Source organism: Callospermophilus lateralis, chromosome 15, assembly GCF_048772815.1.
Source record: "Callospermophilus lateralis isolate mCalLat2 chromosome 15, mCalLat2.hap1, whole genome shotgun sequence".
Lineage (NCBI taxonomy): Eukaryota > Metazoa > Chordata > Mammalia > Rodentia > Sciuridae > Callospermophilus > Callospermophilus lateralis.
This window is the reverse complement of record NC_135319.1, coordinates 48,443,234-48,460,728: the sequence shown is the minus strand read 5'-3', so window position 1 is coordinate 48,460,728 and position 17,495 is coordinate 48,443,234. Positions and strand designations below refer to the sequence as shown.

Genomic DNA, 17,495 nt, shown 5'->3' with positions numbered 1-17,495 from the left:
AGCAAGGAAAGGTCAGGAAAAGGCTCTCTGGCTCTTCCCTTGAAAAGAGCACTGTATGACAGGGCCAGAGGCAATGCCCCATTTCAGTTGGCTTCAAACCTTTAACAATGAGAAGAAAAATGGACTGAGGATGTTTTTGCCTATTTCTGTTTCTGTTTCTCTCTGCCCTTGTCAGACAGGAGGGATCTTCCATTGCTTCGCCTAGTCTTCTCTGCTATCTGCTCAGGGTTCTGAGCCCTCACATACATAGTTCAGCAAGGGAAGCAAACATCTTTGTTGAGGGCAGTGAGCTTCAGCCAGCAGCCTGCCAGAGCTTTGGGCTTCCTGGTTCATTGTATATAGTGTGTGTGTGTGTGTGTGTGTGTGTGTGTGTGATGTTTTTATTTTTTCTCCCTTTTCCCTTTACTTCAGGTGGAGAATTCAGGGGACCCATGGGAAAATTTCCAAAACAACCAGGCTCTTACATACTGGGAATGTGTCTACTTACTCATGGTCACAATGTCCACTGTTGGTTATGGGGATGTTTATGCAAAAACCACGCTTGGGCGCCTCTTCATGGTCTTCTTCATCCTCGGGGGACTGGTAAAAACTCTTTATTATGATGTTGATTTTTATGGTCATTAATATTTTCTATTATCTACTTCCTTAAGGCTTTGTATTTTTATACTGTGTTTCTGAGTTAGAACCAAGTGACTGCCTTAGTGTTATAATCAGAATGGATTTTAGATTTAATCTAAACACCAAGATGACTTCTCTGTAAATTTTTTTGTTATGTTTTGCTTGGTCCACAGACCCAGGCACATTGCCTTGCCAGGGATAGTCATTTAGCCAGGAGCAAACCTAAATCTAATTGTCTTAAGAAAGGGATACTGTTAATAAGTGAGTGCACCTGTCCTTAGGAATAGAATTCAACAGCTGATAGTCTGCAAGGACAGTTGCTATCACCCAACCCTGATAGATGCTGTGGATACTCTGTAGAGAGTTTGCGGTTTCAGGAGCTCCAATACCCCCTTTATGTTCCTTCCTGAACTTCCAACAAACACTGTGGCTGGTGCCTACCCTAAAAAGAAGGGAACTCACATCAGAGAAGGGAGAGTGCTTGGTATTATCTTGGGCACATTATCAGTAATTAGAGCACAGTTTTGTCAATAACCTGCTCTGTCTTGCAGCAACACCTGGGATGGTTTTCCTCCCATTCATAAATCCGGAAGTCTTACTGTATGATCTCCTGTTCTGAAGTAAAGCACCTCCTTATGGTAGCACTCTGATACACACTAATGATTGCTGCAATTTGTCTTCCAAAGTGGATTTAATTTAATGATTTAAGTTTTAACTTTTGCTAAATATGAGGTGAGTGATTCAAATCTTATTTCACATGCAGCTTTCATGTATGTACACTGCACACACATGTATATAAGTGATGCATACACACATCTCTGTATGCATAGAGCATACACATTTTAAAAAATGTATGCCAATGTGTGTGTGTGTGTCTGTACATCAGCATGGCATTTCTGTAGTCTCTCCAAGGTCCCATAGATAAGGACACCCTTTATCCAGCCACAGGGGTATGTTTGTTGGACAAAACATGGCAGATTTGTGTTCCTCCTTGCTATCCTTTCCTCTCATGTGATTCCCTAAATTTACCTTTTTTTTTTTTTTTTTTGCCTTTTTTAGTGACTTTGTTTTGAATGACAGAATTTATTCTTTTTAAACCTTTTGGTGTTTCTTGTCTTTAATCACTCTTCAGGGCACCGATTCTCCTTTGAATTTTAATTAAAAAAAGGGAGGGTCTTGCAAGAACGCCTGTGCGTCTGTGCGTGTGCGCATGCGAGTGGGAGTGAGTTCAGTTCCGGCTTCGAACCCCCCTTTGCCTACTTTTTTTTTCAGGAAGAGGAGCTAGCTGTCAGCTTGTCTGTTCCTGTCTCCTTTGTATTTTTCTTGACTGGGATGTCTTTTTTGCTCCCTCCCCCTTGCCCCAGTTGTGCAGGTTGGCTTGTGTTTGTTGAGTCCTGTGTGTTTTCAGGATCTTGTCCTTTTTTGTCCTTTTATTTTTTGTTATGACCCAACAACATATGAGTAGACTTTCTCAGGCCAAACCCTTTTGTGTTTTCAGATCTCAGTACCCCCCCTTCTGAAGAGGTCACCCCCTTTCTCGGGCCTGTCTTTTTAGTCTCTCTTCTGTCTCCCCTCTTCTCCTCAGGCCATGTTTGCCAGCTACGTCCCTGAAATCATAGAGTTAATAGGAAACCGCAAGAAATACGGGGGCTCCTATAGCGCGGTTAGTGGAAGAAAGTAAGTACGCCAAGAGGTTTTGCTGCTCCGCGGCGGTAGAATCCTCTCTGCATGCCATTTTTTGTTTTGGCTCTTGTTCTTTGTTTCATGCATGTAGGCAATGTTTGCCCGCTACGTGCCCGAAATTGCTGCTCTCATCCTGAATCGGAATAAATTCGGCGGGACTTTTAACAAACATGGAGGCAGAAAGTAAGTCAGTGACTTCAGAGAAGATGTGGTTGAGTGACTTTCCAGAGTCCCTGGGGCTGTGACCTTGAATCCTGCCCCTCCCCAACCGACCTGGTGCTTCTGTGAGGGAAAGCCTGCAAGGTGCAGGGGTGTGACGTCACAGGTTACCCGAGGCAGGTGTCTTCTTGCTCCTGCCGACTCCCAAGGCCTTGTTTCTGTTCTGAGATGCCAAGAGGCATAGTGGATTTATCACGAAAGGGGACCATATATACCAGGGTCTTATTTTTTGTTCTGAGTCCAAGCTCATGTATTTGTCACAAGAACTGGCTATGTAATTCATTTCTGGTTCCTGCCCCTTTGGCAATGCCATCTTATTATTATTTTTTTTTGTTAATGCAGTGATAATGTGGGATGAAACTCTATCAGGGACGCAAGATACAGGTTATCTTGCCTACTGCAAAGGCCCTATGGCCACCAGGAAACCAGTTCTCCTCTGCAGGCAGGAAGACCCCATCTCATCCTCAAAGATCTTACTACTCAGTTAAGACTCCTTGTGGGTATGACATTATGGTGTCAGGGCACTACTGGATACTCCTGATGACTCTTAGGAACTACTTCAGTTTGTGCTTGGGTCACTTACCAATATCCATGTCAATGTACAGGTCCAATATCCACCAGAAGTTTTACTCTACATAAGTGACAGGACTTCATTTTCTTGGTTTTCTATCAGAGCATCTTTTTAGAGAAGACTGTTGAGGGGAGATTCAACTAGCAGCAGCCATTCTTCCTTTATTTTTTTTTAAAAGATTTTTGGGTGGCACTTGCTTTGTTTTTAATTTATATACGTGATCTACATGGAGTAAAATGTGCATATCTTTAATGCGCTGCTTGAGGAATTTGGGCCTCAGTATACACCAGTCGCTGCTCCAGCATCTAGATCAAGATACCTAAAATTATCAGGGCTCATGGCCATTTCCATCCAGAAAGGTTCTTAGCATGGAACTGTTTTGTGTGCGTATTTTTATTTTTCTTCTCTATTTTTCAATTATTAGCTTATTTTGATCTTTTAAGAAAAATAAAGTCCGGCCAGAAGCATCAATTTTTCCCCTCCATGGTTGCGTCCTCCCATCTTGACAGTCAGCCACACAGGATGGAGCAGACTCCTCTCTCTGGTCGGTGATTCCAACACATCCTGAGCTCAGGTGTCCAGTACTCTGTTCAGAAAATGAGGAGGTGGACAAAAAAGGGGCTCATTTTCTTGAAGTACCCACAGGACACCAGTTTCCTTTCAAAGGCACAAAGGACAGTGGGCGAAAGGAGGCCAGTTGGCGACTTCTCCGTGGAGGCAGACATCCCGCCATCTTCCTTCTAATGGGTCCCTCCTCCCCCTATTATCTTAACAGCCTGGACGAGGTTAGAACCAAGCTGTTCTGATTTCTGGGCCATCAGTTGGATCCAAAAGGCCAAATAAGTCCAGAGATTCCCCTTGGCCATTTATCCCATGCCAAGAGGAAAACAGCCTCTCGATTCTGATTCTGTTTGCCTTTAAGACGTGGACCCCGTGGCAATAAAGCAGAAGGCACTGTGAGGATCTGGGACCCTTTTTATGGCCTCCCCCTCCCACTGTCTCTGCCAGCATTTCCTTATCACTGCCCCTGAAGACGCCAATAAAATCAATTGCTCTGAAGCTTAGGTGTAGAAAATATTTCTTGACTCTGACTCCAGGTGGAAGTTTTATTTATTTATTTATTTCCAAAAAAACAGTGTACCTGGTCCAAGGTGGGTGGGCTGGTGGCAGCTTTTGTTGCTGGGTGGCCCAGATGAGGCCCTGAGACCTGTGCTTGCTCACCAGCCTGTGGTCTGATCTGGTCAGCTTTTTTGCCTTGACGTTTCCCCCCAGACCCCCACTTGCTGATGACCTTAGGTCACAGACTTCCTGCAGTTTGGTTCTGGCTCTGTAATCTTTTATCACCTCTTTTAGCTTGGTTTCTCTCTCTCTCTCCCTCCCTCCCTCCCCCCCCCTCTCTCTCTCCCTTCTCCTATTATGAAAATGCACTTTGCTTTTAATGTCCTCTTTGGACTGAGAGTCCACCTTGTCATGGACACCGGGGCTGTTCACTTTACTTTGCTCATTGTTTCCTGGTTCAAAAGCTAATTACTAAGTAGTTTAAAGAAGCCCTTTGGTCACTTAGATCTTTCATCAGAAAGTATAAGCTTGGGAAAGGAACGGTAATAAAGGGCCATTAGCACCCTTTGTTTGATGTTGTTTTTCCAGTCAGTAGAACAAGATTGATGAAATGTTATGTTTGGCCAAAATTTGAGTTTTCATTTGGAATTCAGTGTTGAGAGAATGGGCTGTCAGAATCAATAAGTTTTCTTTCGCTTGGGATATGGGCATGTGGTAGTAATTAGCAATGTAAGGTCTTTAGTTGAGCAACCAAGCATGGATTCTGGCAGCAAACATAATGAGAAACTACAGTTGTTCTATTTCTAACGTCAAAAAGTTTCCAGATAAAATTGAATGTATTTGCAAAAGGAAAGCAGCTAAACTTTGTTGAAAGATAGAGTTCAGGCTCTTAAAATAGCATGCGGCTCGCTGAGGTTTTGCGAATGCAAAAATGTGTATGCTCTATCCACGGACACACTTGCGTGACTTTTCACGCAACAACCCTAGAGCATCCTTGCCATCCGTGTGGGATCAAGGGCCTCCAACATTTTCATCACCTCCCACAGGACCTCTGTGTCTAGCTGTAGATGTGGTTGCACATGCACATGTGTGTCAGATGGCATCTAATTTATCTTATGATGATACATTAGTGCTCCTAAGAATGGGGACTTGAGTGACAACCTCAAAGCATTCGATGAGTGTCTAAAGCAAGTGGTTTCTCCAAATTTGGGGTACTGGGGACAATAAGCCTCTTGGACTGAGACGTTAAGTCTTATTAAGAAGAGTAGCCCTCCCAAGGCTTTGCCTTCTCCTCTTTCCCTTCCAGAGGTCAAAGCTGCTCAGGAATGGGTGAGGGGCAGCAAGCTTGGGTCCCCAGCTTACTCTCTTTCCTCCTCAAGCCCCTTGCAGTTTCCCCCAGAGGTTTCCTCCCTGAGTGTGATTCATTCCACTCCTGGTTAGTTTATGTGTACTGACAAGGTTGTGGACTGAGGTCGCATGGCCAAGGGCCATGGAAAATAATTGGCCACAGAGAGGAATCCACGTGCTATAACCTGCTGGGTAGAGATGGTCCAGCTGGGGAGCCCTCGGGGCCTGCGTTTACCAGGATGGGGCTTCAGTGCCCAGAAATTGGGGCAGTTCTAGGCCAGGTGTTTGGGACATAGAGAATGGGATGGGTTTAAATGGCTCTACTGATCTTTGTATTCAAACTCTGAGAGGACACACAGAGAGGAATGAGTCATAAAGACACGGAGCACACAAAGGGGGGCAGGAAAGAGAGTAATTAATGTGGGGAAGGGTCTCCAGGATGAGGTTGCCACACCCCCATCCTGGTTTGAGGAATAGTTTTTTTTTTTTTTCTTGTTAGAATTCACTTTATTTGATCTGAGGTGTCTTATTATTCTTTATTATTTATTTATTTATTTATTGGTTATTCAAACATTACAAAGCTCATGACATATTATCTTTCATACAATTGATTCAAGTGAGTTATAGTTTTCACCCGCAAACCCTAATTCAGGAAAACCCTCCCTGATGCTCAGGCTGTCAGTAGGTATATTCAAATCCAGTGCCATTTTATGTAAGATTTCAGATGCAGAGGTGACCATACTTCCTCTCAGGCTCTGATCTCTCTGAGCTGTACACTCCAACCTATCATGAGAGAGCCTCCTGCAGATCCTCGCTGGTCTCCTGGTGGGGTCCTATTTGAACTGTGTTTTTGCTTTTATAAGAAATGAGCTGTTCATCTCACTCAGATCTTTTCTTCCTCTTGAAAACCACGTTCATTCTTCCCCTGCCCAGCTGGCCTGGTTCAAGGTGAACTCCCACTCAGTTTTCTGCACCACACTCAAGTTTTGTGTGCTGTGGTTCTAGATCAGATTTTTAAAGGACTTGGAATCATCAAGGCTCCACTGAACCAGGACATGGATTATCTCTTTACAAAGACTCCTTGAGTCTACCCCTGCATGGTCACCCCTGCCTTAGAGTTAGTATGAGTCATGCCTCATGTTGATCCATGCCACATGTTTATTGAGTATTGGTCCATGCTGGGCATGGGGGTTGGATGGATTTCTGTAAACCTATAAAAATGTCACAACTCTCTTTCTCTCTCTTGAGCTATTTGGCCACCTAAGTGGTTGGGAAGTTTGACCTCACAGATTATCTCGATTAAACCTCTCCTGCTTCCTGGAGGCAACAGTATTCCTGCAGTCCTGTTTCCATCTCTGCTTTCTGAGAAGACATGGCCTCCAGCGCCTGGAAATAGGATTCCACTGATTCATGTGGCGCTGACCCAGGCTGATACCATGGGCTCCCTTCCTTTCCTGTTTACGTGTGTCTCCGGCAACCATCACTCTCACTTCTCTGAGGGCTGCAGAGGGCGGACTGCTCTTGTGAGGGATGTTTCCTATAAGATGTCGTTTACGATTCCTCTATCACAGACATTGCTCTGGTTGAAATGTGACCGAAGCTTTGCATTTTACACAATCTTTGATCCCTTGTCAAGTAAAGCCATTCAGCGCTCCTGGCCCACGTGACTCCCAGGCAATGTCTTTGGATTCCTAAATTTTAAAAGCCATAAATTAGCAAATCATCAACATATCACCAGGAAGGATCATCTGGTAGCGATTCTAGTCAGAAGGAAACACAGGCCCCAATAACTGATCTTCACAGAGATATGAAGAACTGTAGACAGACAGATACAGTAAATAGGAAGACAAATAGATAATTCGAGTTGACAGGCCATCTTGGACTGATTAAGCATTCTGCTTTGATTAGCATTAAACTTTGGGGGAATGAAGGAAAAAAAAATGTGATTGCCTTAATACTTTGGGAAAATGACCCTACCCCTGAAACCCAGCACTGAGAGGCAAGAGAGAGGAGACATTTGTCATTGGACACTGAGTCATAATGGGACGTGCCAGGTATCCCTTTCTAGCGGGAGGGGTCTTTGTGGGTGTGGATGTGGCACTTCTTTCTTGGCATCTGCTTCAGATTCTTCAGCCCCTTTCAAACTTGAAACTCTATCAAAAGAGACTTGGATGCATATTAAATCAATTTCCTGATAATACTGATGGAATGAAGTCCTGCCCCCCTCCGTGTTCCCGCTGTCTCTCTTGCCTTCCACATACTTATCAAAATGTTCCAGCTATTGTTCTGAAAACAAGAATAGAAGTGTAGGTGGGAGATGAACTGTGTACCTTTAAAAAAAAATAAGTCATATTCAAACCTAGACTTTTGCTCTCAAGTATTCTTTCTTCCATTAAAAAAAAAAAAAAAAGAACTCTGATTGTGACTTTTCTAATTATAATCCATGAAGATTCTTTCTGCTCAACCTCATATTTGATTGAGTGATTCCTTGCTAGGAAGATGTAGCCTCTCAGGAACAAATGTAACCATCTGAGACTAAGTTCTGCTATGTCATTCATTCTGTTAAAAGTCTTTCCAGAGCTATTCAAAGCAGTTCTTCATAGATTTGGGGTCCATCCCATGGCTGCTGTCATTGAATTCTGAAAATAAATCAGGAAACTTTCTAACTGGCCAAGTCTAGTGTCTCTTTTTATTAAAATAGTATAGAGACCAATGCAGCCTGAGAGTCACGGAAATCTGTCTGTTGCCGTCAGGGTTGAGTCTCCCAGTCTGGGGTTGGTGTTGCATGACAGTGCCCTACTCTCACCCCTAGAGCTGTAAAGACTGTTCTGAATATGGGTACTGATTGTTAGTGAAAATAATCTCCATCACCCCCTGCCCCAATACCTTTCAACAGGGAGATGTGCAGGCAGTTCAGAGATAAATGCATGCCCATCTCTGAGAGGTTTTATAGCCTTAGTTGACCGATGGCAACCCCATAGACATATTGCCAGCTAACATCTAGAACAGATTCAGTAAAACCCCCATTTGAACTCCTACCATGTGCCAGGTACTGTGCCTGTCTCTGTTGTTGAAAGGATGAGCAAGAGAATGTGATGCATTCTCTCTTGGAGCTTATCTGAGACCTTGACCAATCAGAACCACCCAAGGAACCAGTGACAGCTAAACAGAAGCTCAATTGTGTAAGAGCACCATCACAGTGAAATGCTCTTTTGGCAGGAATTTTGTTCAATAAAATCACGAAGGTGTGAAATAATCATGAAAGCAGGAAGCCCATTATAGGGAATACTCCTAAAAGCATGTGATAATTCACATGGCTGAATGTGCCCACCGGAGCAGTTTAGGGAAGAGTTAACAGCAGATTGCCTGTGTGCACTGAAAACCTATGGCTCTAATGAAGGACCCAGGAGAGGAGGGGTGCAGGGAGATTTGGGAGAGTTGAAGAGCTGCTGGGGCTACCCTGACGATTGCTTCTTTCCATACTCCACAATTATCTTGCTAGGGCGTGCCATGTCCCAGCAAGCCTCCAAGCCTGTGGCTCTTGTGTGTAACAAGTGTTGGAATTCTGCTCATACAGGGGAAAGTACAGATGTTCCTGAACTTTTGATGAGGTTTCATCCTGATAAACCCATTATAAAATGAAAATATTACAGGTCAAAATACATTTAATGCACTTAACCTACTGAACATCATAGCTCAGCCCAACCCACCTTAAGTATGCTCAGAACACTTACATAAGGCTGCAGTTGGCCAAAATCATCCAACACGAAGCCTTTTTTAGAATGAAATATTCAACATGTCATGCAATTTTTTTAATGCTATAGTGAAAGGGGACTGCAGAGTGTTTATATGGGTACACTTCTGCATTACTGTCAAGTTGAAAAATTGCAAGTGGACTCATCTTAAGTTGGGGATTCTCTGTATGTATGTTGGGTCTACTCAGAGTGAATGACAGTTTTTGCTAGCTGAGCCAATCCCTTGGATATGGCTGGAGAATGAGGGAAAGATGCATCACTATGTGAGGGTCAACCCCAACAGCAGTGTTCTAGAGCCATGATGAGTGACTTTTCAGGGGTGTGGGCAGAGAAGTGGGGGGGCTCCCTTTGCAAATTAAAACCTTCTCCACAGATGAAGTGATAACACCTTCTTTGCTTGGACTCATTCCCCTTTATTCCACCTTCATTCCCTAAGGTTAAGGTTGACCTTTGTCTGCCTTGTCTTCTCATCTCCCAGTCCTTGCTTGTTCAGTTACAGCATCATCAAGTGGATAATCTGCTTTGATCTGAAAGAAGGAAAGTGCCATTCACTAAACCAGTTTCTCTGAAATAAGAGAATACCAAGACAATTTCAATAGGATTGAAAGAGTCAGGTCAGGGGTAACCTGGCTCATTAAAAAATGTTCAAGGACCAAACCCAAAGTAATGGCATTAATAAAATGCAGAGGGTTGAGGGTGTGGGGAGTGACCCAAGAAAGAACCAGTGCAATTTGTGAGAGTTCAGTACTGATGGGATTGCTCACTTATGAAGGTTGTCTTGTTCCTCTTCCTGGGAGAAAGAAAGGAAATGAGAAGAAACCAAAATGGTAGTGATGATACTTGCCTACTGGTCATTGTGTGAATTAAATGAGAAACAAAAGCAGAGGTAAACAAATCTACCACTTATGGTTTTTTTGATGGTAGGCTATGGAAACTTATTTTTGTCAATTTCAGCACAAAACAAAATTATTGTTTCAAGGGTAGAGTACCTTACAGAATCTGAAGCAAAACTGAAGAGAAAGATCCCAGAAGGTTCAAAAAAGATTCAGAGACGCATCTCTGAGATCCAGGAAGCCAAATCTTGTGGGTAGTCATGACAGGATTTTGCCATTAGGATGATTGGACTCTCACAGCTTCACTCCTTGCAAGATTTAAAAGTACCGATTGGCCTTGCATGGGCATGGAAGGCATTCATGAAATCGCAATAAGACGTCACAACTCTATTTGCAATTAAAAGTGAGGGCCCAATGACAGAGTGGAGGATGTATGCCAGACAAATAAAACAGCCAACATCCCCTACATAGAGGTTCCCAGAACTTATTAAGACTTGCACTGAGACTCTATGTAGTTCATAAGCTAAAAAGATGTGTGATCTTTCCTCACTTATGACCTGACAATTATGTCTATTGGACTGACTATAATGATGTGCATGATCTATTTGTTGGGGTCTGATTGGTATCTGGGATGGTGAATGTGCACACGCAGATCCTCTAGCGTGGCTTAGGTCCTGACTGTCTGCATATAATAGAATTGGTCACTTTTGTGAAGAGTGTTTGGGATCTCTGCTGGGTCTACCAGTAGTCTTCTCCCTGACCTTGGGCTCTATTTACAGAGGTGCCTTTGTTTCACTGTTGGGGTCTATTTGCTCTGCCTTCTGCCCCCCATCTCGGGAAACAAAAAAACAGCCTGCTTCCTCCAGAATAGCTCTGCTGACAGCTGGATAAGATGATTACTTTATTCTCTTCCTCACTAGGAGGGAGAATGCATTTCCTTCCTTTGTGATTAGCAAAGTACTAGATGTGGCCAAGGGTAGGAAATTATCTTATCACTGAAACGCCTTGTTTTGTTTTTTTTTTTTTTTTTCCTCTTTCTTTCTTTTAACAGGACATGGTTATAGTGAGGGTTAGGGTTACAGACATGATACTCTCGATTGTTTTCTTTTTCACTTCATATACAGCTGCCTCACAAACTTGAAGCAGGGGAGTCGATTGGAGATGGTTGAATCAGCCAGTGGTTCTAGCAATTACCAATTGCTTAGTTTCTGCCTAGGGTGTCCAGGCAAAGCTAACTCTGCCAACCAGCCCATCGGACAACAAAGAGGACTTGAAAATCCAGCAAATCTGAGGGGCCCTGACAAGGACCCGGGGTGGTTTGACAGGATGAGACTGACGCAGCCTGCTGGTGGCAACCTCCCCCACATGGAAGTCAGCCTCTTGGGGACAGGCTGTCAGTAAAGGAGGAAGTGGGAAGGTAGGAGTTGGGTTAGCCTCTTCCTTTTCTACAGGGGGATAATGAGCCTTAAGAACAAAACCAGGCTGTAGAATAGTGACTGTGAAGAACATGAACCAAATCACATGACAGAAGGCCAAGAAAACACTACCAGGTGAGACAGAATGCAGCCCAGCTCAGATGAGAGTCAGAAAGTTGCACACACTGTGAAGTTCAAGTTCAATCTAAGAGGGAGAATAGGCACCTTTTGTGCTGATCACAGTGTGGCGTGGGTTGTTGAGTCTCTAACCATCCAGCTTCTTTTTTGATAAAATGTTCATTCCCTTTGCCAAGCACTGCTTAAAATTCATCTCAACCCCCCCCCCCGCCCCCGTGCCAGGGGCTACCACGGGTGGGAGGCACTGGGGAGAGGTGGGATGGTGAGAGCCTGATTACAAGCCTCAGCAGAAAGACAGAAGAGAGCCTAGCATATGTATTTGATATAAATATTATAGTTTTACAGAGACATCTAGATCAATATATGCCACATTTCATCTACCTCTTTGACAAAGTGAGCACAATGTATTCAGAGAAAGCTGTATAGGATTTTCAATTTACTCTGTATGATTTATTGTGACAGGATAGCTATGGGTTTTTTAAGTTCTTTATACTTGTTCCAGTAAAAATGGATATAGTATCTTTAAAAATAAACAGCCCAGAGCTGTGCATTTTACATTGTCTTCTTAGAGCTAGGCTCTGCTCAGGAGAGATCTAAGACCTTCCCACCCTTGCAGAATCTGATGGTTGTCGGATTTGCTTCAGTCCTTGCTCTTTTGCTTTTTGGGGGCCTGGGGATGTGGGGAGAGTAAACAGGGAAATCAATTAGGAAGCAATGGCGGATGTCTAGACAAGATAAAACGATGGTGTGAACTAGGGTGGGGACAGAGAACTGGAGATCTGAGGGAGGATTCACCAGGGCTGCTGGCTATAGCCCCTCAGACTCTTCATTTTATGGAGTCTGGTTCATGGTCACAAAGCCTGGCTGTGCACTCTCCGGGTTCCCTTCCCAGGGTCATTTCCACAGCACTGGCTGCTTCCTCTCTTTAGAAGACATCAAAAGAGGGGGTCATTCTTGGTTTGATACCTACCTTGCTCCAAATGGCTGGGCCTAAGTTTCCCCATTGACCAAACAAGGCATATTTGTCAAAGGCATTCTGACATTAAGATACACCTGATAATGTGAGAGGGGACCGATCAGTATCACGCTGTCATTGTTCACTTTTTCAAAGCTAGTGGCTCTAAAAACCACTACCTGATGCTTTTTAAAAGTCTGTCAATTTCCATTTAAAATTGAACTAAACTCATCCTCACTGGATCTCTGGGTGCTTTATTCATAGGCACATTCTCTTCTGGTAGCTGCCCCTCCTGTCCTATGTGCATCCTAGGAGACCACTGTGGAACTGAGTGAAACATGGGCATTCCAGCTTTCCTGGCCCATCACCAAGGAGGAAGCAGAATGGCTGAGGAGGATGTGAGGGGCTGCATTCCTGATACTAATGGGAGATGCACTGCAATGTATATTTAATGCAGATATGCCCAGGAAATAGGCAGGTGGTAATTTTCTGGTGATATGTCCAGTCAAATATCCTTTTTCTTATAACATCACATTCAACCACATGATACCATGGCTATTCCCTGACCCACCAGTGTTTCTAACTCCTGACTAACCCAGACCGAGTACTTCTTAACTAGATCATTAACTCCTTTCCAGAAAATGCCATCTGCCTCAATTTTGGCATTTAAGATGCTTCCTTGTGTATCTGAGATGGATCTTTTAAGTCTATCATTAATAATTTATGCTACCTTTTCCCAAGAAATATTTCCTCACAGAACTAAACAAACCTTTAAAAGCAAAAAAAAAAAAAAAAAAAAAAAAAAAAAATCATCAGATCAAACACGGTTATTATTTTAAGTCTATTGGCTAGCTTCAAAAACCGAGTGCTCAGGCCCCATAGAAATCAGTCTTGAAGATTGCCAGAGGGCTGAAAAAGTTTACATCCAGAGCCACAGATGGGCGCAACTTTAGATAACTTCAGAGCTTAACTTGTCTAAATATTCCCCATTGTAAATGACTCATATATATTCTTATTCTCCAGATTCCTGGAGTGGTGAGAACATCCTAAACTAGACATGATGCACAATTGTCTTAAATAGATATTTACACTACTTTGTAGACCCTTGGTTCACCAAAATGTATTAATGAATTTAAAATTTTGTGTAGACCTGACCAGTAGGATTTATGATTTCTGTATAGTTCAAACTTTGCTGTCTTGAACTCTCTGTCCTAACTGACCACATGCAGCCAGAATCTCTAATGATATTGTTTTAAGTGAGGTTCATCTCTGTATCCCCCACCCAATCTCACCAAACATCTCCTCTGAACCATTGAGGGCCCCTGGGACATGCATTCACCATGAATCCAGAAGAACCTCTTATTGACCCAGTCCTCCCTGTCCTGCAGGAGCTGAAATAGCCACAGCCTTCCCCTACCACCTCCCTCTTAGAATTAGAGTCAGAGACCTGGACTGCATCCTGGGAAAGTCACTTTTACTTTCTGTGGGGTGTCAGGCATGGGACTTAAGGAGACTCAGGTTCGGAGAGGTCCTTTGAAAAGCTGCAGACAGTAGGAACACACATGTTTTTGAGGATTAATTGAGACTGTAAGGGGCATAAAACACTTTATTTCTGCCACACACTGAGGCAAAAGATGTCACTTGACTCCTGCCATTTTAAAATGCCTACAATGTGCAAGCCCTTTGCTAGGCCCTTACCTACATCGTCTCTTTAAATCAATTCTTGGGCTAACCTCATGAATTATGTGCTAGCTCCAGCTCCTCAAAGACTCTGTCTTGTGAGTTGTAAAATGCCAAACTGATCCCTTGTCCAAAACAAGTTATTTAGTGCTGGATATCAGAGTCTTAATCTCATTTGGTAAATTTGCTGGTGTCATAGAACCCAATAGAGATCATTTTGGTTAGGGATCTTTTTGGCCTTCTTCAAATCATGTTATAAGAGTAATCATCACTGCTTCTACAGAGGGCACACCCTGCTCTCAGTCTTAAAATATTTTCAATCATATTTTGAATAATCGAGGATACCATAAATTTTACATCTCTTCTCCCTGTAATACTATCCTTCCCCAAGCTCCTGCCCCCAGAATTTTCAAATGCGGAAAATATTTCTGGAAAATAAATTTTCCCTGTTCACCATCTATCCTTGTGCTCCTTCAGGGCCTCTGGTGCTTCTGCAGACACAGGCTGGTGGGGGCAGATCCTCCAATGCGGATGCTGGGTCACCGAGTGGGTGTCTTCCCATTCATCAATTCTAACTGCATTCAAACATTTTCAATATGTGAGCTCCTTGATAACTTCCACTGTATGGAAAACAAAATGGAGGAAATGATTATTGGCACGAAAGGGGGAGGCCATAAATCTTCAAATCAGATACAGGACAGATTGGAACAATATGGGTTCTTCAAGGTTGCCATGATAATGTACCTAATAACTCTCCCTGGGCAAAAAAAAAAAAAAAAAAAAGGCAATCTGCTTTCAATCAATCTCACTTTTTTTTTTCCTGAGCAAAAATACCAATTATGTTCAAGGAAGATTTTTTTTCTTCCTTTTTGATAAGGACTCTTCTCTACCCCAGAAATCATGCTGTAGCTAAAAGATATATATTTTCAATTGTCTAGATGGTATTGGACAGCTAACACCAAATGAAAAAAAAGTCAATCTCTTTTTTTCTCCTCTCTCTTGCCAGCATTTGTCTACTTCTTAAGAGAAGTGAAAGCTAATTAAGGGCTTAAGGGATAATATTGATTGCATTGGAATATATTTTATAAGTACCCAGCACATTTTCAAGTAAGAGAACCCTGACTTTTTCTAAGACTGAATAAATCAGCCAGCTGAGCCTTTGATTGGAAGGTGAGGGGGCAGCTCATCTCCTCCCCTGCCACTTCACACACGTCTCTCCTAGGCATGGATCATTTCTGAAGAGGAAGAAGCATTCCTGACAGATGTTCATTCACTTCTTTGTGTACAGGATAGGAAGGATGAATGTCCGGGCATTTCCTCAGACCTATCATTGATTTGAGTCTGGCTTTGAATAATAACCAGACATATGCTCGTATGAAACTTTTAACTTCACAGTGCCTGGTGCAGGAGGCTGATGGGGTGGTGTTAACCTCTCATCTTCCTCACGCACTGAACAGGAATAAGGAATTTACCCTGGATGCTGTGCATCCTTGGTAGCAGGGCAGGGATTTGTGTCTGGCTTGCTTTCTCATAGAAATGGCAGCCTCAGCTATGGGGATGGATACCTATAGTCAGATTTGTGGTGGCCTTGTACTTAATCTTGGACATCTGCAGGCAGAAAGCGTTAGCATGGCACCAAGAAAACCTATTACCATTTGTGCAGAGGCGAGTAAAGAGGGGAATCCTGTTTCTCAGTCACTTTCTCAGCATACCTAGTGAATTTACAATTGGAAGTCTTATTCAGAACATTCACATTCAGGGGCAGTCTATTTTGTCATAGTCAAGAAACACTGTAAGATATGACATAATAAAAATATAAGTCTTTATGTTATATGTTCTTATATATGTTATATTTCACAGCCTTATAGTAAGGAGGGGGTCAGGGATGGAATTTGGATGAGTTGCCAAGGGATCTCCCCTAATCTAGCAGGTACTGGCTAGAGGGCAAAGTGATCTTGTTAAGTTGTTTCTTCTGAAGGAGCTCAGTGACACTCTTCCCTCCCACTTGATAGCCACTGCTCACCTGATCGCTAAGTGCATCACCGTAACAATAACAGTCCATAATGGTGATATTATTAACTGCATTGTGCATATTATTGATTTACTCTTTGTTCTGCATCATTATCCATTCACCAATGAGTTTACTGCATTATTCTCACATACTTAGTCAAGCACCAAATTACCACGAAAGGGCAGGCTCTTGTAATGGCAGCTAATGGAACATCACATAAGCCATCATCGCTGCCTCCCATTATGAGCTGCCTCCAGCCAATGAGCATGCTGCCTTATTGCAATGTGCATAGAGCAATTATGAAGTACAAAGGACATGACCATTCTAAATCTTATCCAGGAAATTGCCTCGCTATATGTTTACCACCTGCCCTCTTCGGAAAGCACAGCTAGAGATCCTGCCCCCATCACTGTCAGCTTGAGGGGCACAGGGACAGGATGAGTGGACCCCCTTGCTACTGCACATTCAGGCCCTGGCTTTTGGTCTTAGGGCTAACTCTATCATCAAAGTGCTTATTCTGGCTTGGGCATTGCATGGCAAAACAAGTGGGCATGGGAAAGCCTGGTGCCAAGGTCAGATTGGTCCAGAAGCCCAGAGATACTGCAGGAACTGTTGTCACTACAGCTCGGAAGAGGGTGTCATCTCTTCAGAAAGAGCCACTATTTCTGGAATCAGAAGTCCAAACCACCCTAGGATAAGGCAAGCATTCCAGCCTCATTCCTTCCTGGCTTTCCCCTATCTTACGGTCAAATTCCTTTGGCTCACTTGGAAGTCCCAAGCACCCCGAGGAGATGGTCCTCTGGGACATACAGCCAGCAGGTGATTTTCGATTCCTTAAGCATCCCATCCCCATTTATCCCTGAGTAATGCTCACTTACTGTAAAGTGTTACATGCCCCCATTGTCGGAGAAGTTATGGTGGAAAAATGCAAAATTTCCTTTTTACTGCTTATGGCCAGCCGAGCCTATAACGTGTCAAGCCGCACATTAGCCACCCTGATAAAAGTCCGCTTTCTTACACACAAAATCATCGTTTCAGCAAGATTTGTTATCTCATTACCTGATAAGCTCTATGTCATAAACCAAGACTCATACGGTAAATCTCCCGGGAGGACGCTTTGTGGGCAGAAAGGGAGAGATATGAATCTGCAAGGGACTTGATAATGCAGCATTTAAGCACAAGCATAATGTCACTTATTGTTAAATGCATAA

The 17,495-nt window shown here is 43.2% G+C and overlaps 1 protein-coding gene across 2 annotated transcripts in view; it reads left to right on the top strand.

Moving 5' to 3' along the window:
- Kcnma1 (potassium calcium-activated channel subfamily M alpha 1) overlaps window positions 1-17,495 on the top strand; it is a 702,402-nt gene that overhangs the window by 482,269 nt on the left and 202,638 nt on the right. For both annotated transcript variants that reach the window (XM_076834841.1, XM_076834840.1), the window contains exons 8-9: window positions 412-582; window positions 2,204-2,295. In XM_076834841.1, the coding sequence (XP_076690956.1) occupies window positions 412-582; window positions 2,204-2,295 (263 nt within the window). The remainder of the gene's footprint in view (window positions 1-411; window positions 583-2,203; window positions 2,296-17,495) is intronic.